The 24,417-nt window shown below is 38.3% G+C and overlaps 1 protein-coding gene across 1 annotated transcript in view; it reads right to left on the minus strand.

Moving 5' to 3' along the window:
• Nucleotides 1-20,760: 20,760 nt before the first annotated feature.
• tmx3b (thioredoxin related transmembrane protein 3b) overlaps nucleotides 20,761-24,417 on the minus strand; it is a 35,464-nt gene continuing 31,807 nt past the window's right edge. Inside the window, exon 16 of the mRNA XM_067577587.1 lies at nucleotides 20,761-24,059. Coding sequence (XP_067433688.1) covers nucleotides 23,784-24,059 — 276 coding nt within the window. The 3' untranslated portion in view covers nucleotides 20,761-23,783. The remainder of the gene's footprint in view (nucleotides 24,060-24,417) is intronic.

Here is a 24,417-nt window from a genome sequence, read left to right on the forward strand (position 1 = left end):
TCCATTGTCTGTCCATGCCTTCCAGAATAAAACAGTTTTTAGAGTCACTGAGTCAATCATTTTTTTTCAACGTGTCATTATGGTCTCAATCGCTATAAATTCAGGCCCTCTAATGAGAGTGCTACTGCTCATTTTGGAAATTATTGCTCTGTTAATAAGATTTGAACACCTATAGCAGCTTTGATGCCGTGAGGGCGTTGATTGACAGCTGTGATTGACAGTTTGCTCACCTGCTGCTCTCCCCGGCTCCGGGACTCACACTGAGCCAGACTATTGTTGCAATATTTCAGTCAGTAAGTACACACCCAAATTCCTCTAGCTCCCTCCATCCTAGCATATTTTTAAAAATGCAGCAGAGGACTGCACAGGACGAAGACTGTAGGCTTCGTGGCCTCGTGGCTACGTGGTGTGTGAAGCCGGGGGTCAGGGGACACCAACTGACCACCAGCATTGATGTGTTTCATCACAGCACAGTCATATCATTTAGTTTACTAATTTACAACAAATTTAAGTGTGCAGTACCTCTTTAATGTTACTTGATTATGATACCTGCCCTGTTAGCAAAATTTAGCTAAAGTAACATTAGCCTAAGTGTGCACCGCCCAGTGTTCCCAGTAAGCTAACTTTCACTTTAGTCCAATGTAGCGGAGCATGTGAACGAAATGCAATGCAAACCAATGGATGACGTCGCTACATCTATCTTTATATACAATCTATGGTAAATATAATTGTTTTTTGGACATTTGCTAAAACGATTAATGCTTTTGTTTTTCTTGTGAGGACGCTCTCACTTTACTGTTTACAATTTAACTCACTCTTCAACTCCTGTCAGTATTTACACATCAACTTATTCTTTGTGTATGATTTTATTCACTTAAGTTAACTCACCTGCCTGCAGTTCATTGTGCCTGCAGCGTTTCAAGTAATGTCCTACAGCTCTGAGCTATCACACTGCATTTTCTCCAGCAAATGCACTTTCTAGTCTGTATTGATGTTTTTATTAATGTTGATGAATTATTGAATAATGCTTTATAATTCAGTGAAAATGCATTCATAAAACATGACATTATTAAGTGAAGCATCTCTTTGGTTGGTGTGTGCACTCTGTCTTTTTTAGCTAGAAACAAACAAGAATCTGACAGAAATATCTGCCTGCACCTACATAACATGATAGTCAGACCCGAAGTTCTAAATATTAATAACAGAAAGTAAGAGAAAGAGCTGGTCGCTTTCTAAGAAAAAAAGCTAAAAAAAAAAATGACAGCTTACAGCATCTAGAATTTGAATATTTTCTGGTTTCTTTCTTCTGTGATCGTAAACTGAATCTCTTTGGGCTGCGGACTGTTAGTCGGGACAAAACAAAACATTTAAGGTTGCATTTTGAGCTTTGGGAAACAGTGATCAACCTTTTTCACCATTTTCTGACGTTTCATAGACCAGACGACTAACTGATGGATCGAGAAAATAATCGACAGATTAATTGATAATGAAAATAACTGTTAGTTGCAGCCCTATTTTACAGTCTTCTTACCTCAACGATTAGTCTATAAACAGTAAATTGCAGTGTGGACAAGAGATGAATGAATAAATAAATGAGTGAACATGGATTCTCTACAGCAATGCTGAAGCTAGTGTTTAAGGTTTGCCAACATGAGTAGCCACATGTGAGTCATCCTGTCGAAGGTTATCACTATACAGTATGTCACTCTGCTGTCACGAAGCGAGAGTAAACACTGGGTTATTCAAATGTGTGTTCCCTCTCTTTACAATGGGATCAGAAAGTGTCACTCACAGTAACCATTTAATCTTTGATCCTCTTGAGATTCAAACTCATTTTAATAACTGTTTATTCACATGCAAAAAGATGGTGTGTCTCCTGCATGCTAATAGATGAAGAATAACAACTTTTCACATCCATTCTGGTATCAGAGAGTGTTGACAGAGGGGGTGCAGAAGCACAAAAGAGAGAGGGGGAAATAAATTATAGAGATGAGTGCATGAGTGCATGATGAGTGAGTTTAAATACAGTTTTTGATTCCTACGTATTTGTGAAGTTAAAGAAGACAAGGTTGTTTCGGCATGGTTAGCAGGAAACTCTGTGTTTATGTGTGTGTCAGTCATGGGGGAATATCATGTAATAAAAAATTGAGGTTTTGTCAGTTGATGTGGATGTGCCATCTACCATAAACCAAAGAGAAGTCTCAGCTGCTCGATTTGCTTGTACCCATGTGAATAAGGAAGTTAAGGTGCTTTCTGATACCTGCACAGACCATGAAATTTGACAATTTTGTTTGTGCCACATTCGTTTTAGGAAGTCATAAATCGTATTTGTCGGTTATATGTTTGTTATGTGACATAAAAATTTGTTCTGCTCTCTTCTATTTTCCATCCACAGTGGCCTCACTGACTTTACTGTTGAAGCGGTGTGCACAAGGCTCCAGTGAGAGCGATACACTGAATTTTAAGAATTTATAAAGAAGAAATTCTTTTTGTAGCTTTTACAAAACCAAAAACACAAAGTTAAGGAATGGATTAAATGGTTTGTTCTCCTCTAACATTAGCTGCAAACATTAGCATGCCCGGGCTAGCTAATTTACTACCTAACCTGGTGTTATTTCCAAAGATTACAGGCATGTTATTTGTTAACTGCAATATTTAGTGAGGTTGCAGGTTCCTGTTCAGGACTGGTACAATAACCAGGGAAGATATTATATCTAACATATCAGAGTTTAGCAAACAGCTGTGATGCTTTTCCATGTAGGTTTTTCTATAGCATGTAATCCAAAACAGCTGAAATGCAAGAACAAATAAAATTTTAATTACATTTGTATTATAATACTGTACAATAATACTAGAGCTAACTAGGTCTATACAGAAATAATGCTCTCTATTAAACAATTTACCCTTTAGTGTGCAGAAAATTGAGATTTTTGACACTTACTATCATTGTCATCTGATGTCATCACTGACAACGGTAAAGTCGCACACTGGTAATATTCACATCTATAAAATGCTACACATTGTATTGTGAGTTTGGTAGCAGAAAGTAGTGTATATGCCATGTACTACTTTCAATTATGAAATTTTCAGAATTTATACACTCAAATTAAGTGGCATACAGTAAATATAGTGTACTATATAGTGAATAGGAGTGATTTCATACACCGCCCATGTCTTTTACATGGATTATAAACTGGTGAGGATGCTGACATTTGCTTTTGCCTGGGACATCTTCGTTTTTAAAGAAACATAACTGATAACAAATTACATATCAACATTTGTAATTTTCAGCTAACACAATCTACAGTCATCAGGAAGAAATGAGAAGTCTGCTCCTGTTTACTTCTGCATGAAATCGAAGAGCCATTGTTTCAAGAAATAATAGGGCTTTTCGATTTCTGACGCAGGATAAAAATTTCAAGTGGTAATCTGCCATTACATGTATAATTGTGATTATATAATGAAGAGTCAATTATTTGAGAAGTTCTATGTCTGTAAAAAAAAAAAATCCTCCCAATATGGAGTGCTTTAGAAATATCTATTCTTACAAGTCAGCTAGTTCCTATTGATTCTGAATGTTTTTCCAAGGGGCATTAATCAGCATGTTGTCATATTTATGTATATATGATATATTGCACTGAATCCCGCCAGCTGATTCCCATCAGCAGTAGCTGAGTGGTTTAAAGCTGAACCAAAACTCAGTGTAGAAAAAAAACAAAACAAAACAAATAGCGCCTGTGTCCTCCAGTTCCATTTGATGGAGAGAGGTGAGAAAATCAGTACATAAAATGTGTAATTTACAAAGAAAGATAAATGGATAAAGCAATGGAGCATTCATCATTTTGAACATTGTCCTCTTAATTGTATTGTGCTTTATTCACACATAACAGAGAGACGTGCAGCTCGGCTACACCAGGCACTGCATTTTGTTTTATGTCTTTCTCTGTGGGATGAATAAAATATTAGTATAAAGTGCAGATACCAGGAACACATGAGTTCTGGCAGATGTAAAAGTGATGGTTTATCGCTCTGTTAAAATACCAAGCATTTTTATTTCAAAGTGAGTTACAGTTGCTACTGTTTGAAAAAAAAACTGTTACCTACTCTGACAATATAATAACTGCTATTAAAGTGAATGCTGTATTGAGTTGTAAGTCAATGTAAGACATTTATTTAAAGTAACAAATTATTATGTCTTTAAATCTGATTCTGAAATATCTATATATGGATTTTACGTATCGAAATTTTGAAATGAAACCGTTAAGAGTATTTCAAACATATCTTTCATGGCTGCTGATATCACGTGCACTTTTTTTCAGGCCAAGACACATGGCATCTGTTTCTCTTTCTGTCTCATGTTGCTGTCAGGACAAGCTGATTGATACAAACCAGTGCGGCAAAGGAGTCTCTAACAGCCGATGTTGCCTGCCTGCTCCCCGTTCTTTCCTCGTGACAAATGTAGCCTCTAAGTGGCTGTGGCAGGCTGTGATCCTGTAGGACCTTTCATGTTGTGTATGAGCGTTAAATTATTTTCATTAACTCCAGGTGCGCCATCCCATCTCTTCCCCCTCCGTCATCGTCGGCCAGAGCTGAACAGCCCACACCGAGCCGCGCTTTCACTTTCCGCTCTGTTTAAACCAAGTCCAGATAGGCGGAAAACGCATGACAGACAATCTCTGCCCTATATGCAGCAACAGCACATGGGCACGCACATCATACAGAGAGACACATAGAATTGGAGCCACAGAGGACAACCCACTTTGGGGAAAAACAGGGCTGAGGGCCAGTCCTGAATCTGCCTCTGGCTGTCCTTGACGAACCTCCTGTGTGGTCTAAGCAGCGTGGAGCTCTGAGAAGATTTATCTGGATGGTTGACAACTTCTGCACCATTCATCCAGGCTGCTGGTGTCCCCATGGAGAGCATATGTCACTGCCTTAAAAGCAATGCTGGTTGACAATGACATTGTGGGGTTGTTTTTATCTGGTATTCACTTTATTTTGCGAAAGTCACTGGAGTGTTGTTTTGAGGAAGTTTTGAGGAAGTAGGCCTACACTTTTGAGTTTTTACATTTGTTTGACAGTTTGTTTTTTTTCCGTTTAAACGTACTGTTTGTTTATTTAGATCCCCATTAGCTGCTGTATCCAATAAGTCCTCCAAATTAAGAGATCACATAGGTCATTTGACCATGCACTCCAGAACAACCCATAGGAGCGTTTTTTCATCCGGCGCGTCAGCAGGACGACATCATTTGTCAAATTACTGTTAAAAACCACTTGGACAAGGTTAGGGACAGATCATGGTTTGGGTCAAAATGATCACTTGAAATGTGATGTGGGTTAAAGTTACTACTTCCTTAAAATAAAATTAAAATAAAACTGTCCTGACTCGTAGTTGGAAACGTGACAATTGCAGTTGAAAGCGGGAAGAAAACAGCGGCCTCCTACAGCTAAGTCCACTTTTTGAAAGTTAGGATCTGACCAGCCACCCAACCCACCACCTCTGAATATGGAAATGTAACTATAGGTCGTTTATGATGACTGACATTACAACCTATAGTGTTGTTTTTCTTATGAAGACAGGCTCACTGTATCACATACAAACATAGAGACAACTCACAATTTCATGAAAATCAAAAATCAAATTCAATGAAAATGACAATACAACACCCAACGTCTACACTCATATTGATATTGACTTAACAAATTAGAATGACATAATATCCATACAATATAAATACACTTTAGCATTAAATACAACATTAAATACAAGACAAGACAAGCTCTGGGAAAACAAATAGTACTGTAATGATCTGTACTATGATAGTATCAAGAGTAAAAGTCAAATAACAGTTTAACTTCAACGTTATAAAATACCCTTCTATCACTATGTCTATAGTGTCTGAATACTAAAAATTAAATTTTTGTACAAACTATGTTAGGTCTTTGTCATTAAGATATCTGATAAAAAGAAGTAATTAATGAAGTGGTTTTTTTTAACATCATCTGGGTTCTTACTGCATAAAGAATTTAAAAGTGCCAATCTTGCTCAGATCCATGCCACCTTGTGTCATTTCAGTAATTAATACATTTCTGTAATTACAAATATATAAATCCCTCCTGGGTGCCACTATGGTTAAAAAAAAAAGAAGGTAGTGTAGCAGGATGATAAACTGGCTAATTAGCACTGACCAGTGTGTAATTCACATTGCTAACAAAAATTTGTCAGGTTTGATTGTCAACAGAGTACAGCCACTTCAAGAGGAACAAATTGCATTTCAATCAGGAGAGACTCAATTGAAGGAGAGGCTTAGTGAATAATTCAATTAAATTTATTTGACGTAGTTTAGTTGAAGAAACCTCACTGTGACATCATCATTTTCAGAGATCATGCCATATCCCCCTGATGGAATCTAGACACTGGTGGTGGTGGTGGTGGTGGTGGTGGTGGTGAGGGGGTAAGAGCAGTGGCTGAAGAGCTGGATGGATGAGATGTGCAGCCCTGTTAACATTTGCCTGAACTTGTGACTTTCCTGTAGTGGCAGCAGATGTTCGAAACAGGAAAATTACATTTAGCTGTCTCTATAAATGTCTGTTTTCATTAAAATTTCAAAAATTACCCATTGCTTTTTTTAGATTATCTGTAGAGTCTTAAGACTTGAATGAAGCTGTTCAGTTGCATTTTTGATGTGAACAAATTCAGCATGTGATTAAAGACTGCATCACTGTACAAAAATAATTAACACTATAAATCAAGGTACTAGTCCATTTCACCACAAACATCTTTCGTCAGGTGTGTGTATACAAGGCATACAGACACCTGTGTTGTTTAAACAATACATTATCAACTTGTGACCACTTTATTCATGTACCTGCACTCAATCATTTGGGCTTTTTGGAATTTTTCTACTATTTTTCTAAGTTTAAGTATTAAAGACACCATTCAGTTTATGCAATAACAATGATTGAGTGCAACAATCAGAAAAACCCTGTGTATTATTGCAACCCACAAGGTTTCTATCAGAACTATTAACAGAAAGCCCAGAGGAGTCCGTTAGAATTGGTTGTTACGGTCCTTATAAACAGTAATAGGCCTCCAGCCTCATTATTGTGTGTTTTTAAATGTGTACCTAAGACATCTACCATCAACAAGAATGCATTTTAAGACATTAGTTTGCACCTCTGGGTCATTTTAAACCAAATAACTGCTCACAATTATGTTTTCCTAATTATGATTATTTCATGATTACATTACAGCACTCCCTTGCCATAGTAAACACAACATGGTCTCCAGGCTATTGAGGGAGAGAGGTGACAGTGTCACTGAAAGCAATTAAAAAGCTATCAGAGGGAGGTGAAAAGAAAACATTTCCTATTAGATTGCGAAGTTAACCACTGGCCTGAGCAAAATATGGCCACAGGAGCACTAAGATGTTATTACTCTCTGCAGGCGCTGTGTTGTTATTCCTCATGGTGTTAGATGCTAAAGGCAAGGTAAGGCAGCTTTATTTATAGAGCACATTTCATTACAAAGAAACTCAAAGAGCTTTTAAAAAGAGACAAAAACATCAAGCATATACAATGCAGTGGTATAACAATGATAATATTAATAATAATAATAATAATAAAGAATAAAGAAGAAGAAGAAGAAGAATGATTATAATAGTAAAGACACAACATATATTTATACTTACCCACAATACCTACACACACTAACACTGTTCATAGGCCTGAGAAAACAAGAGGGTTTTGAGCTTAGTTTTAAATTTACATACAGTTTTTATGGATCGCAGCTCATCGGGCAGAGCAGTCCAGAGGGCAGGTCCACAGTAACTAAATGCACCTTTACCAGCTCCTGATCTTATTCTGGGTACAACCAGAAAGCCACTGTCTGAAGACTTGAGAGGTCTGATGGGGGTATAGTCAGTGAGCAGGTCATAAATATACTGAGGAGCTGAACCATGTAGTGCCTTAAAAACCAACAGAAGGATTTTAAAGTGAATTCTCTGTTGAATGGGAAGCCAGTGAAGTGATTTAAGTATTGGAGTGATGTGATGATATTTTCTTGTACTGGTAAGAACTCCGGCAGCTGAATTCTGTATGAGTTGAAATTTTTTATTGAATGTTTTGATAATCAAGTGAAAAGAGCATTGAAGTAATCTAATCGAAATGAATACATGGACCAGTTTCTCAGAATTGGTATGTGATATGAATCTTTCTACTTTTGATTTATTTCTCAGGTGGTAGAATGATGATCTTGTCATATTTGATATGTGATTTTCGAAGTTAGGGTCAGCGTCCAGGATGACGCCCAGGTTTCTGACCTGTTCACTGGCTTTTAGGGCGCCAGATAAAAGGTATGAAGTTATTTCCTGCTGTTGTTTTTTGGGGCCAACAATAAAAATTTTTGTTTTATTCATGTTTAGCAGTTAAGAAGTTTTTTGCCATCCAATAATCTATGTCTGTAATGCATTTTATCAGGTTGTCAGTCGGGCTACGGTCATTGGGAGAAAAGATATAGAGCTGTGTGTCGCCTGCGTATGAATGATAGGATATGTTATTATTCTTAATGATATTACTGGTGGGGTCATGTATAGATTAAAAAGTAGTGGGCCAAGGATTGACCCTTGTGGGACTCCATGTAGTGCCTGTAGTGTAGTAGGAGGAGAACCAATTTAAAACAGAGCCTGATAATCCGATGGTGTCATGGAGCCTGTGAATTAAGATTTCATGGTCTATGGCGTCAAAGGCAGCTGTGAGGACCACTAATACAAGAACTGAGAGTTTCTTAGCATCCGTGTTTAATTTAAGGTCATTGACTACTTTAACTAGAGCTGTTTCAGTGCTATTATGTGATCTAAAACCTGACTGGTACATATCAAAGATATTGTTATCTCTTAGAAATTTGAATAACTGTTTATACCCAACTTTTTCAAGGATTTTACCTAAAAAAGGAAGGTTTGACACTGGCCTATAGTTACTTATTACAGATGCATCAAGATTGTTATTCTTGAGTAGGGGGGAGATGGCCACACACTTGAGAGAGGCCTGAAAAGTCCTGGATATAGTAAAGATAAGTTTGTGATGTCAACCAGGTCATTCAAAAAGCAATGAACAACAAATTTAAACAGTTTGGTGGAGATGCAGTCAAGAGAGCAGGTAGAGGATTTGAGCTCATACATTGTTTAAGAGGTGAAGATAGTGTAGATGAAATGTTGTGAGAAGTTAAAGTACTATTTCTCATCTGAGATACTTTGTCCTGAAAGAAAACTGCAAACTCCTTACATTTGTTTGAGGAAGCAAATTCTAAGGGAAGTGAACTTGTGGGATTAATCAATTTATCAATAGTGAGGAACAGGAGAGAAGTCCTATTTTGATTATTGGCAATTAGCTGTGAAATGTAAGACTGTCTGGAGCATTTTATTTAATTGTTTTAAGAGCCGATTTAATTTTTATAAATTTGAAGATCAACTTGCAGATTGGTTTTCCACCACTTGCGCTCAGCTCTCTGACAGATCCTCACATTCGTCATATATCCAGTCGTCATATATGGGGCCTACATATCCATTTAGCTTTCACTGGTGCAACTTGGTCCAAAATTTGAGATAGTGTAGCAGAAAAAGCGTTGTGACATGTCATCACAGGATGACAAGGGGGGTAAGGTAGACTGGGAATACTCCTGGATAAACATATTAGCAGTGTTTTCATTAATGTGACACTGAACCAATTTCTTAATTTTGTCTCGTTCCCAGTTACAGCACGGGTTTAAAAAAGACACATTAATGATCAGAGATTGCAACATCAAGCACAGTTGTTATAGCAACATCAGAACTTTTGGAAGGCACTAAATCTAATGTATGACCCAATTTGTGAGCAGAACAGGAGACATGTTGTTTTAAATCAAAAGAATCAACCAACTCTAAAAACTGTTTAATTACATAGTTGATGCTATTGTCAATATGTATGTTCAAGTCACCTGTGATAACTATGCTGTCATAGTCATTTGTGATTTTAGATAGCAGCTCCCCTAGTTCTTCTAAAAAACCCTGCCTCAGTTTAGGAGGGTGGTATACCGTGAGAATGAGAATTACAGGAGATGTAGAAGTTACAGCCAGTGCATTCAAAAGATGGCAGATATTCAACGGATGGATAGTGCCTCTAACCCCTTTACCTTTCCCAGTGGACCTAGGGCAATGCAGGAAGCTGTAGTTAGAGGGTGAGGCCTCAATAAATTCCTTACACCCAGATTGAGCCAAGTTTCTGTTAGTAGGACACAATCCAATTTATGAGAGGTAATCATATCGTTTATAATGAAAGGGTTTTTTTAGCTAATGATCTAATATTTAATAAGGCCATCTTTAAAGTAGGAGAAGTCAAAGTGGTGGGCTGAAATCTAGAGGGCTTTATGTCTATAAGACATCTGGCAGGTCTCTTAAGTTTAATTATATGTGCGGTGTAACTAGATCTATGATTCACTGCTACACTAATGGGAAGTGTTAATGAGCTTTTGATATCAATAGGGGTTGAACTCACAGTCTGTTAGGAGATGATGCCTTTGCAGGATTGAAGAGTCAGTTATATGTTCATGGATAATGGGTGTAATCCCGCAATGTTTGGATTAAGAAAGGGCTCAGTAATGACCACTAACAGCACTTTGCACCGCTGTTCCCAAGAATAGCACATCAGGAGCAGTTGTCTCTACTCAACTTGTCACTGTTTACATAAATTCTCAAAGGCATCTGGTGAATTTTAAATGCATTATTGTTCTCCAGTGTTGTAAGGGATGCAGGGGCATGTGCAGTGGGGGTAAAGGGTGCGATCATCTCACACTGGAATCTGTTTGATTATGCCACAATACAGTACAATATAGTCTTTGTTGTACCTGTCTATCAAAATTGTGCCTGCTTTTTATCGAGTTAATCAATAATTGTTACATTATGTTGTTTATCGGCAAGTTTTGCACTATTGAGCTACCTTTTTGAGCGTTTGAGTGGGCAAACTACACAATAGATTAGTAATTACAAGTGATGCCGGTCATCTGATTCTCTCTACGAGAGAAGTCAGTCAAGTCAATTTTATTTCTATAGCGACATATCACAACAAGAGTTATCTCAGGGCAGTTTTCATATAAGGCAGGTCTAGACCATACTCTTAAATATACAGAGACCCAACATTCCCCCATGAGCAAGCACATGGCGACAGCAGCGAAAAAAACTCCTCTTTAACAGGAAGAAACCTCGAGCAGAACCAGGCTCTAGGTGGGCGGATATCTGCCTTGACCGGTTGGGGTGAGAGAGAAAGAGGGAGAGGGGAGAGAGAGACACAGAGAAGCACAGCAACAATGATAATAAAAAAACAACAATAATAATAATAGAAATATGACTGATAACAATAGTAGTAGTAGTGGGCGTCAAGCTGGACCACAGGGACAGAAGGTGTCCCTGTGGTCCACAACCGAAGGTCCACACCTGCAATACAAAAAAGCACAAAACTACAGGGAAAATGCCAAGTTAGTAACATGTTTTAATGAGACATGAATGCATACAGATGGAGAGGGAGAGGAGGAGGGAGGAGCTCAGTGCATCATGGGAAGTCCCCCAACAGTCTAGGCCTATAGCAGCATAACTAGGGGCTGGTCCAAGACAAGCCTGGACAGCCCTAACTATAAGCTTTATCAAAAAGGAAAGTTTTTAGCCTACTCATAAATGTAGAGAGGGTGTCTGCCTCCTGGACCCAAACTGGAAGATGGTTCCACAGGAGAGGAGCCTGATAGTTGAAGACTGTGCTTCCCATTCTACTTTTGGAGACTCTTGGAACCACACATAAGCCTGTTTTATGGGAGTACATCATTCTAGTGGGGTAATAGGGTACTATGAGCTCTTTAAGATGTGATGGTGCCTGACAATTAAGGGCTTTGTGGGTGAGGAGAAGGATTTTAAATTCTATTCTGGATTACAGGGAGCCAGTGCAGAGAAGCTAAAATGGGAGAAATATGATCTCTTTTTCCAGTTCTTGTCAGTATTGGTGCAGCTGCATTCTGGATCAGCTGGAGAGTTTTTAGAGAATTGTTGGGGCAGCTTGATAATAAGGAATTGCAATAATCCAGCTTAGAAATAACAAATGCGTGGACTAGTTTTTCTGCATCTTTTTGAGACAGGATGTGCCTGAAAATTATAATGTTACATAGGTGAAAAAAGGCAGTCCTTGACATTTGTTTTATGTGGGAGTTGAAAAACATATCCTGATCAAAGATAACTCCCAGGTTCCTTACAGTGGTGCTGGAGGCCAGGGTAATTCCATCTAGAGTAGCTATATCATTAGATAATGTGTTTCTAAGGTGTTTAGGGCCAAGCACAATAACCTCAGTTTTGTCTGAGTTCAATAGGATCTGCATAACAATGAAAATTTATGGAGTGTTACCTCATAATATTATCTAAAGGAAGCATGTATAAGGTGAATAGTATTTGTCCAAGCACAGAACTTTGTGGAACTCTGTGTCTAACTTTTATGTGCATAGAGGATTCATTGTTAACGTGTACAAACTGAAATCGCTCTGATAAATAGGATTTAAACCAGCTTAGTGAGCTTCCTTTAATGCCATTTAAATGTTCCAGTCTCTGTAATAGGATGTGATTGTCAATGGTGTCAATTGCAGGACTAAGATCTAACAAGACAAGTACAGAGTGAAGTCCTTTGTCCGATGCAGTTAGGAGGTCATTTGTGACTTTCAATAGTGCTGTCTCTGTGCTATAATGCACTCTGAATCCTGACTGAAAATCCTCAAATAAAGTTTTTATGTAGAAAGTCACACAACTGATTGGTGACTGCTTTCTCAAGGATCTTACAGAGAAAGGAAAGATTAGATATATAGGCCTATAGTTGGCTAAAACACCTGGATCAAGAGTAGGCTTTTTAAGAAGAGGTTTAATTACAGCTGCTTTAAAGAACTGTGGTACATAGCCTGTTACTAAAGACAGATTGATAATATCTACTAAAGAAGTGCTCACTAAGGGTAAAACTTCCTTAAGCAGCCCAGTTGGGATGGGGTCTAAAAAACAGATTGATGGTTTGGACAAGAAGATGTTTAAGTTAGTTCAGGAAGGTCGATTGGAGAAAAATAGTCTAAATATATATCAGGTTTTACAGCTGTTTCTAAGGTTCCTGTGTTTGGGTGCCTGTTGAGGGCAGGAGGTGATGAATTTTGTCTCTAATAGTAGGATTTTACCATTAAAGACGCTCATGAAGTCATTACTACCAAGAGCTATAGGAATACATGGATCAATAGAGTTATGACTCCTTGTCAGCCTGGCCAAAGAGCTGAAAAGGAACCTAGGACTGTTTTTATTCTCCTCTATTAATGATGAGTAATAGGAGGCTCTAGCATTACAGAAGGCCTTCCTATATGTTTTAAGACTATCTTGCCACACAAGCGAGATTCTTCCAGTTTGGTAGTACAACATATCCTTTCAAATTTTCATGATGTTTGCTTTAATTTGTTGATTTGGGAGTTATACCATGGAGCTAACCTCTTTTGTTTTATTATCTTCTTTTTTAAATGAGCAATGGAGTCAAGTGTCATTCACAGTGAGCCTGCAGTGCTATCGACAAGATTATCAATTTGGGAGGGACTAAAGTTAGCATAAGAGTCCTCTGCTGTATCGAGACATGGCATTGATGGCATGAATTAAATGCTGATAGAATCGCTTCCTTAAATTTAGCTACAGCGCTATCAGATAGACATCTAGAGAAGACTTTTGTCTAATGGTGTGAAGTCCAGTAATAGGACTTCAAAAGTAATGGTCTGATAAAATAGGATTCTGTGGAAAGACTTTTAAATGTTCAATTTCAATGCCATATGTCAGAACAACGTTGAGGATTCAGTTAAAACAGTGAGTGGGTTTATTTACAGAAAAGCCAATTGTGTGTAATAATGAGAAAAACGCAGTGCTAAGGATATCATTATCATTATAAGGCTACTTTATCTGTACTAAGAACTAAACTTGATAAAAACTTAGAATTCAGATAAAAATTCAGAGTACTGGCCAGGAGGGCAGTACACTATAATAAATACAGTTGGCTGTTTTCCAGGTTGGGTGTGAAAGACTGAGAATGAGGCTTTTGAATCAGTTATAATTAGATTTAAGTCTAGGGTTGATTATTAGGCTTGAGTTGAAAATGGCTGCAACTCCACCTCCTCAGCCAGTGTCTTGAAGAATGTGAGTATTAATATGACTGGGGGGAGTGGATTCATTTAGGCTGACATATTCTTCATGACAGCCAGGTTTCTGTAAGACAAAAGAAATCAATATGATGGTCTGATATTAGATCATTTACTAATACAGTTTTAGATGACAGATCTAATGTTTAAGAGTCCACATGTAATTCTCCTATTTTGTTGTACTATTGCAGTGGTGATGTCAATTTTTTATTACATTTTTATGTATAGCTCCACTTCTGTTTACTTTAGATTTAATTGATTTAAGTGGTCAGGGAGCAGACACAGTTTGTATGTGGTTTTGGGTGGGTAACTGCTCTAATGGAAGCGCAGAGAAGCGTGTAGGACTGCAGCTCTGCCTCCTGATTTCAACTCTGGGTTGTCATGGTTTTGGTCTAATAAACTTGGCCATATTTCCAGATATGAGAGCAGCTCCATCGAAAGTGGGATGTATGCTGTCTCTCCTAATCAGACCAGGTCTTTCCCAGAAAGTCCACCAATTATCTATAAAGCCCACATCATTTGCTGGACACCACCTCAACAGCCAGCTGAGTGATGACATGAGCCTATACGTGTCATCACTGGTCAGATTAGGCAGGGGCCCAGAGAAAACTACAGAGTCTGACATTGTCCTTGATTATGTACACACTCAACATTAATTTTAGGGACCTCCGATTAGCATAATCGAGCATCCATCCACCATCAACGTGAATAATAATTTTACCATATTAATGCTTATTCTTAGCCAGCAATTTTAAATACATACATACAATTTCACTATGGTCACGGGTATTGCTAATTTCACGTTTCTCATGATAGAACTGCCAATAATCAGAGTTGGTTTCTCAGTGGGTGTGTTGCTCAGTGGGGAGAACCTGTTAGAAACATGAACTGGTTGGTAGTGAACCGTAGTCTTTTGCTTAGGGATATGCTTCCTTTGGACGGTCACCAAGCCACCCTGGCTCCCCAGCTGCCGGGGGGATAGGAGCTATGCTGGGGGCCACACTGGGTCGGTCTGCACTGGCTACTGGGGGCTGGCTAACAGCTGGCTACAGTAGTTAGCGATTGAGTTTCCATGGTGCGGAGCCATACTTCCAATTCACTGAGCCTCACCTCCAACACTGCAAATAAACTACATTTATTACATGTACCAAAGGAGGCAGAGGAAGCATACTGATATTGCAATAATGCATGCTTCTGCCATACATCAATCAATCAAGTCAGGTTTAGTACAGGTTAGTGCAATTCAAAGTGCTTTACAGATGACTGACAAGCTGATAATGAGACAGAACAGTAAACACTATTTGAGACTAATGCACACAAAAGATTGAAATGTAATAAAACCAATAAAAGAAGAACTAGATAAAACAGATAAAGGACAATGACAAATAAAATAGATTAGAGGGAATAAAACATTTTCAAACTTAATACAATAAAATAAATGATGCTCATAAAATATTCTAATCAAAAGCCGGGCTAAGGGGGGAGGTCCTTTAAAGATATCAACACTTTCAGCTGCTCTCAGTTCTTTAGGCAGACCAAACAGCATGGAGCATAAAAGCTAAAGGCTGCCTCACCAAAAGGTTTTTGCAGCCACTTAAGTTTTTAATGAATGTATTTAATCCTCAGAGTGGTCCAGTCAGAGTTGTTAACTCTCTACACAAGTAAAAAAAGATACACGAATCACATGTTACAGTTATAAATTTTTGTTTTTGTCCAGTCCAGTATCCTACAGTAGGAATTATGTCCGTATTGGATGATTCCACACCTCAGGTTTTACATCCAGTGCCAATGCAGGATGCAGCATAGAGTATAACGAGGCAGAATGTAAGGGTGTTGAGGTCAGGGAGGTGAAAGGGCACTTGCTTCCTGTTACAGACCTGCAATTAGTGTTTGTCTTTTTATTGACCATAACTACAATCTTTTTCTAACCTGAAGCGTTTAATTAACCTAACCCAGCCATATCTCAATCACAGTTTGTTTGCCATAACAACCTTGACCATAAAGTGTTGCCATGCACAGACAATGTAGAAAGGGAGAATTTGAAAAATGTAATCTAAGGTTTTTCTAGAATTGTCCAATGTAATATATATATGTTCTTGTCTGGTGATACAGTTGGTATGTCCCATGTTGGATGGAATCTGTATTTTTGTTTTGGTTTTCTTCTTGTCTTCTTTTGTGAATATTTGGGTGTATTATGTTGTTAACAACAGAATCAGATCAAGTACGAGCAAGATAAGAAATCTGACACTAAAATGTGCAAGGGTGCAATTTATATAAAAGATAAAAGGGATAAAAGGGTCAAATCATACATCAAACCAGCAATAAATCATTTAATACATCACTTCAGGTCCAAAGCCTACATAAACCTATAATGCATCTCAAACACACCATTGCAGGTTCAGGTTTATTAATTGGACTCAATTAATATTTTAAGATCCCCATGAGAAATAAATTGATCCAATTCCATATACTGATATAATTTATTTATTCTGAGTTATTTAAAGGTTTGTGTGGTTCAGTTTTGCAATTAGAACCTGTGCAACAAACCAGCCTTGGATCTTGTGAATCAGCTTATGTTCCTTTAATGTAGCAATGATATAAAATGTATACTGTTTTTCTATAAGGGCTTTATGAATACATGTCACTATACAACATATATAAACAGACAGACCATAGCCTTTGAGATGTCCCACCCAAACCCCTCCTCATTCCAAATGTTCGAGACACTACCCGGAAAGGATTATTGTGCAAAAGCTCTTAACTTAAATAAATCCCACTTTCTTCTCAGAATACAGCATTCAGCTCCTCATGCCCCAGTAGAATTGAGATATCCAGTTTAAAGGGTTAAAAGGATTCAGAGACTGTTCCCACAAGCTCTCCTATTTCTACAGTTTACTGCTTGAGCAGCAAAAGGTGCTCATATCAACTGTGTGTATGTGTGTGTGTGTATATATATATATATATGCGTGTGTGTATATAAGTGTTGTGACTGTACCATCATTAAAACCCAGCTGGCTACAGTCACTAAGGGGGCTTGGAAGTAAGCTCTGAACCCAGCAGGCGAGTCACGTAACGTCCCTGAACATCTGTGTGAAGGGACTAAGGATCAGATTAAACACAGGCCGCAGAGGCTGTGACACATACACACACTGCAAACACTCATGCATGTGTTGATGAACCTGCTCCTTTTCTTAACGGGAAAAGCTGATTTTTAAGCTCTTTGGATAATCAGGTTGAGGATGGAAATAGCCCGTGGCAACGGTGGGAGTGACGGCGTCAGCATCTGTGCTCGGACACATGTCACCTCCTCCAGAAACAGTTACATTTCAGGTACTGTAAGTCACTCTGAATACCCTGAGGGGACAGGTCCGTTCAGTAAATGATCACGACCCGGGCAACATCATTAGGCAACTGCTGTGTGGCAGCAGCTTCTTGGCAGAGTGATAAGCAGAAACACTCCACTGGGAAATGCTGCAGTGCACTTAGAAGTGACAGGGATAATGTGGGCCGTGCACTTGTTTTTCTTAGCTGAGTTGTGCATCATTTGTACATTTCGGTTAAAAATAAAGATTTGTTATAAACCAAGATGAGGTGCTGAGGTGCAATTATACTTAATTTTACAATTTCAAATTGACCGTTCACTAGAGCCCTCCCCTGAACAGCGAATGTCCAGTCATAGCTTAGCAACTGTAACCAGGCACAGAATATGTCAAGCTTTGGATTTGATTTGGACTGAAGCAGCAAACATGTAGCTCTAGTAACAGAGATACTTGGTATATAAAAAGTTTGGAGGATGATGTCTTTTTTTTAGCTTGTCAGAAACAAAAAAAACACAAGTGGAAATGTGTAAGGAGTCGATTGAACTGCAGGTTTTGTGCTCTAACTTAAACTACAAACATTGTGTCCAGTTTACTTGGTTTACTTAATCTAATAGTAAATGAGACCCGATAGTCCCTGTTTAGTAATTTGGCCCTGTGTGGAAGCTGGTCCTGGATGCTACTATATCATAGTTTAGGCTTCACGGTAACTTTTAGTGGCGCTGTTCTTATTGTTTACTCTCTAGCAACCCCAGCCAACATTACACAAGATAGCGTTACATTCAACAAACACATTAGTCAGTCCTCATTTATATATTTATTAACTTACACATACTTTTTGAAAATATGAATAATAAAACTAACTTCTAAACTCCTAAATCTACCTCCATCTTACTTGTCCAAGGGGGCTTTGTTAGAATGAAGTAGCAGTCTGATCTTCTGACTCTTATGCAGGACTTAGTAGCCCTGTAATATGAGAACAATACTGTGTTTTCTTTATGTTTTCTATATGGATCCCCAACTTGTGAGAATGCAAACATTTTGCCCAGAAAATGCAGCTTTCAGCATGGTATCATGTGTGGCGCCATAAAGTGCATCTCTAAGACCCTTTCCTAAGTTCTCATTTTACAATTTGAAACATGTCAGCTTGAAACATTAAAAAACCAGTTGGAGGTGACATTAAAAAACCAACTCAGCTAACATTAGCTTAATTAGTTAACTGATCCCAACTGCTAACGACGTTTATCGTTTTCAGCCTGCAAAGCCTGCCTGGCCTATTGTTGAGTGCTAGATCTGCCTCATTGTCATGTAGATTAGATGTGCCATGAAAGGATGGAAGATTTGACAGGTAAGGGAGGTGGGAGTTGGGCAAATGATCAGATGAAATAGATGTAGGTTTGTGACAAAAAGCAACCAGTGTATATGTGTTTTAACCATTTTTGTGGTGACACATAATTAGACCCCCCACCACCACCACCAAAGAAAAAAAAAAAAAAAAAAAACCCATCGGCAATCCACAATAGTATGATCACAGGGGAGTACTAATGGAGAGTTCACGTTTAGGCTACATAACACTGCAGCAAAACACAAATTACATTAAAATTGCAATAAATAGTACCACACCATGATAGTTTTCTCTTTCAATAACTCAAAATAATTCAGTTTCAACACATAATTTATTCAAGCGCAGTTGTTTGCCATGTAGCCGACCATATTTGTCTTTCTAAAACAGGGTGTATTTTGGACTCTGTATTGGTCTTATCTTCTTTTCCACTGGCAGTTACTGTCCTCCGCCGGAGGATGTGTGTGTGTGTTTGATGATTTCTGATGCAGTAGAAGTTGTAACAGCTATGATGGGCAGCAGGCATCTTCACACAGTCATTTTCACACAGCCCTGAAGAAAAGTTTTTCAAAATGTCAAGCCGCTCAGAAGAAAACAACCACAACAAGCACCATCTATCGACTGACAAGCTGACAAGTGGCTATTAAACTCAGTTGAACTGTTGATGTGAAGTCACAGCACCAAAAATAGTCAGACAGGGCCAGGAGAAATGATCTAACTGCCGATGATGGAAACAAAAACACGTGAAAGAGCCATCTTCTGAAGGGAGGTGATATCTCAAAAGGGCAAATTTGGCAACTTTTTTGTGTTACTATGCTGTGCAGTATTGAGGTATTTTTTTAAGTGGCAGGAAACAGATGGCCTTAAACAGCTGCAGCCATCTATCAGCCATAAATGCAAATAATACTGCATTCCTAACAGGATCAGCAAAGACTCACAGAGAACAAGAGTGGGTTGGTTTCCATGGTGAGCAAAGCTAATCAGCCTTTTCACATCTTGTTGATTGACACCAACCGAACTCAGAATACCCTTGAAACTCAGGCTCAAAGCATTAACTGAAATAACCATCTATCTTTCTACCTTGACCGTGCGTGCGACCCTCAACTATTATATCCCCCCCCTGTCCCCGTGTGAGTCAGAAATGAGATGATTACTATCTTGCCTTAATTTGCCATTTCAACATAAGACAGATGTCAGAATGAGCAGCAAAGTGTAATTGCCCTTGTCTAGGGCTCGAGATTGTTGGTTCTCCAACAGAAAAGAGACAGCCTCCTCCTTCATTTGCCACGCGATGAAACTCATTCTCAGAATATATAGCGAGGTAATTGAGCGATGAATTACTTTTTGCATCAGCACCACTCAATGACACTGATTCTGATGTAGTAATATATTATCTCCCCCTTTGTGGTAATTTATCCACAAAATGACATCCAAAGAAAAATGAACATTCCTCCTCCTTTACCAGACCTGAAAATCAACCATTCAAACTTCACAACAAGCAACAACACAACACCGGGTCAGGCTTCGGAAAGTACATCCTGACGTAGTGCATTTTTATTTATGTAAAGTCACGTCTGAAAGTTTGACTCGCGAGCGCAGTCATTCCCTAAAGAGAAGAAATAAATGAGTTTCGCATCAAGTAATGCAATCTTCAGCAGTTAAACCTAGATCTCTAAAAATTTGATTATATCTGCCATAATTGAGTAGACACCTCTACCTAGAATTATACTGGTGGAAAAAAAAAACACATTAATATATGTGATAATTGGAAATAGATTGGAGAAATAGCTGTCTAAACGGAAGACAGGCAGATAATTTGAAAGAACGAAAGAAAAACAGATGGAGTTTGTGTATATGAGATGCAAGGAAAGATACCAGTCAACAAGAAAAAGAGGACAATCTTTATTTCAATCTTTCAAACCTGTAATAAAGTGTGACAATCTCAATTCAAACCCAAAGAGGAAGTTTGGCAGAGAATGGTAGGCAACTACAAAGACCAGAAGGCAAGGCGAGGGCATGGTTTCCTTTAGTGCAGTTTCACAGTAATAATACAGATTACCTCTGTATGTAAAAACAACAGGTGTGCTTAGGTTGAGGTGCCTAAGTTGATCAAGGTACGAGATTTACTGAGCTACAAACGCACAATAAAAATCAACAACAAAACCCGAAGCCATCTTATTACTCAGCTACACTTTTTTTTTTTTTTTTTTTTTTTTTAAAGGTTACAGATTGGGGATAAGGATTGGGGTTATCTTTACACAACATAAACAGCTTAAAACATTCATTGAAAATATCATTGTAATTAAGGGTCCACTTTGTTTGCTCAGTAGTCCGGGAGTTGGTTCAGTGAATTGCGGTTGAAAGCTCAGGAAAAAGCTGGTAAGATTACTTTGTTAAACTACTGTTCCCAAAGTAAAGTTTTATGCCCGTTGGCTGTTTGCAGTTTTCAGAAAGCTTGACATTCATTCCTCATTTCAAACTTTACATTTCTTTTAATTTCTTCTAATTTTCTTTGCGGCTCTGTGCGTTAGACACAATATAAATGCATGAATGTTTTGGATGAATAAAAAAAAAAAAAAAGATACAGAGCAAGAATTAATCCATTGTACCCGTTTGAATTTAATATCTTCCTAATGAGCTTCTCACTATGAGCAATGGGGTTCTGCATGACTGCCAAATGTGTAACCATCATGGTGATATTACGTGAGAAGTTTCTGTATTTCTTTTTTTTTCCTCTGAAGCCTTGTCACTGGTTTAATGTAGGCGGGGCTCAGCTGGAAAAACGGTGAGAAGTGTGAAGAGCTATTTCAGGCATTAGGAATGATTTTCTCCGTAGGCAATGTAAGGTGACTTAATAGTTGGAGCACTTTTATGGCTTGGATGCTCGTGAATCTCTCCTGCTTGAATCATCAGTGCAAAAGATTAACAAGTGTGTCAGAAAATATCTGGTTCTTTGAGAAAACGTCACAGGTATGATCCAGACACGGCTTAAAATTCTGCTACGTGTACCGCTAACGGCGAGTGGAAGCTAAAGATTATGCTGTTGAGAAAACTTTAAACAATAATCTGCAGTTCATATCAATTTGCTTTTGAATTCTGGGTCAGTTTTGGATAAATTCAGCTACATGGGGCTGGCTTTTTGTTCTCAACTGCAACAACAAAGTTTTTAAATTTGCTACAGCTCTAAATTCTCACCACTGACTGGCTTATTCTCCTTAGAAATTGTGACAGAGACTCATGGGAAAACACATGATCTCTTAGAAATTAAGTTTAAATGATTAAAACTGGTGGCCATAACATAAACTTCTAGGATCATAACATTATCCAGGAGACTCTCATGTTTCTATGTTAAAAAAATATGTCGGACATCATTAAAAGGATAATTTGGGTTAACTAAGGATGTTTTGTCTAACTCTACCTTTTATTTTACCATTATTTAGTCGCAAATATTCAGTTTTAAAGACAGCTACAAAAGATAATATAATATATTTCAGCCATGATTAAACTGTCTCCACAAAGCATCACTGGGCTACTACAAATCCAACCGGTTGGAGTGTACTGTGCGTTTCTCATAAAAATGGTATTACACTGGTCGTAGCAGATATTAGGAATACTTGCTCTTTTCATGAGGTGGCTGGTTGGGTGAATTCAGGAGGAAGCCAAAACCTTTGGTTGATTTCAGCTATTATATAAAGTTCAGTCACAAGGGTAAGAGAATAGGATAAAAAATGGACTTTTAAACCTTAAAACAACTTAACATAGTGAACTGTGCTGGAAACGTGGTGAAACTCAGTAGTAGGAAGACTGTCCTAATATTCTGTACGCTCAGTGTGTATCTCAGCGGACCTGGATGTAAACATCTTGCTGACTGAATTCAATATAGCAACCGATGATGGAGGACAGATTGAAATATGGAAACAGACAGAGCCAGTCTATCTGAGGAATACAAGTTGTTAAATGCAGCAGGAGTTACTGATGCATGTTATGGGTGTCTGCTATACAGGTAGAACCCATCTACACGAGGAATTTTTAGCAGGTTGTTAAAATTGTGCATTTGCCATATTGTAGTATCAGACAAGACTGATACCAATTACCAATCCAGCTTTTTTCATCAACTCTCCGACTCTCGACATAAATAGATACTAACAGGCAGCTGGCATGGGAAATAAGTTGAAATGCATGACTGTCTCGGCACTTTGCACCCCTAAAACAAGAAGAAATATTTTCAGGCAATGACGTACAATACAAAAAGCACAATTAATTTATGGCAGATTTTCCTTCTTGGGCACTTCCTATGCTTTCTACACATGGCAATTACTATACATGATAAACCTACACTTTGGGTTGGGGGGTAAAGGTAGACAAAATGTCTCAGAGTATTTAGATTCTATTCAGTTTCAAGGCAAGTTTGACCTGTTTCTACTATTGTAAGCTATTATCTTACATTTGAAACACAAAAAAACTGTAACAGAAGAACAGAAGGATTGGAAAATGACGAAAAGACGATAGGATTTGAGTGTTTAAGTGGTTACAAAACGACTATCTAACAATGTCAGAGAAAAGGTCACACATCACATGGAATAAACCACTGGTTGGTCGAATCATAATAAATAAGCGGTATGTTTGGTTCACAGCCGTCCCTTCTTCTCTTGAACATTATGTGTTTAGACTCCGGCATTAAAAAGGCTGTTAGATTTAAATATGATTCAGATGGCTTCACTGAGCGGCTGACCTTACATACTGACACACAGAACTCAAAGATGGGAGAACAGTCTGTGCTAGAGGGGCATGACGGGGAAGTGAGATGAAAAACAAAGAAGCAGAACAGTAATACATTGATATGTCTTTGAGTTTCATGTCACTGCATTTCACTAGGCCTATCATCCTCTATCCGGCGGGAGCCCCTGTGTTAATCGGTTTTCTTCTCTTCGGGATCCTTCTCTCCTACTTCTGGCTCCTCTTCCTCGTTCTCTCCTTCTTCGGGGCCCTCCAGCTCAGCGGCGCGTTGCCTCTCCTCCTCTTCTTCCTCCTCTTCGTCAGTCAGACCCTCCCTCTTGAGCGCGTCTATGTCATCCGAACCGTCATCCGACTCAGCTGTGCAGATGCCATAGCACATCAGGCTAATTACACCCAGTGGTAGGCCGAACAGGAAGCAGCCCAGCAGTGGAGAGCTGCGAAACACTGACTAATGTAGGAAGGCAGACATCGAAAAATGAAAGGTGAAGGAGGGAGAATACGGAGAGAAATGTAAGGTTTAAAAAGAGATGTGAAATATAGAAAAAGCAAAAAGAGAATAGCAAGAAAGGAACAATATATTAATGTTCTTTTACAATTCACTATTTTGCACAAGATATTAGGAGATAAGATATTTAAGATGAGTTACTCTAACCACTATAAGAACATCAACTCCACTTTTCTTAATGTCATTATGCTCTCCATATAAGTATGAACAAACATGCAAAAAGCCTATCCATCTATTAACATCACTCAGAATCTATCCCTAAACTTTTTTCTTAGTAGGTAACCTTTTTTTTAGTGATATG

Source organism: Thunnus thynnus, chromosome 21 (assembly GCF_963924715.1).
Source record: "Thunnus thynnus chromosome 21, fThuThy2.1, whole genome shotgun sequence".
NCBI lineage: Eukaryota > Metazoa > Chordata > Actinopteri > Scombriformes > Scombridae > Thunnus > Thunnus thynnus.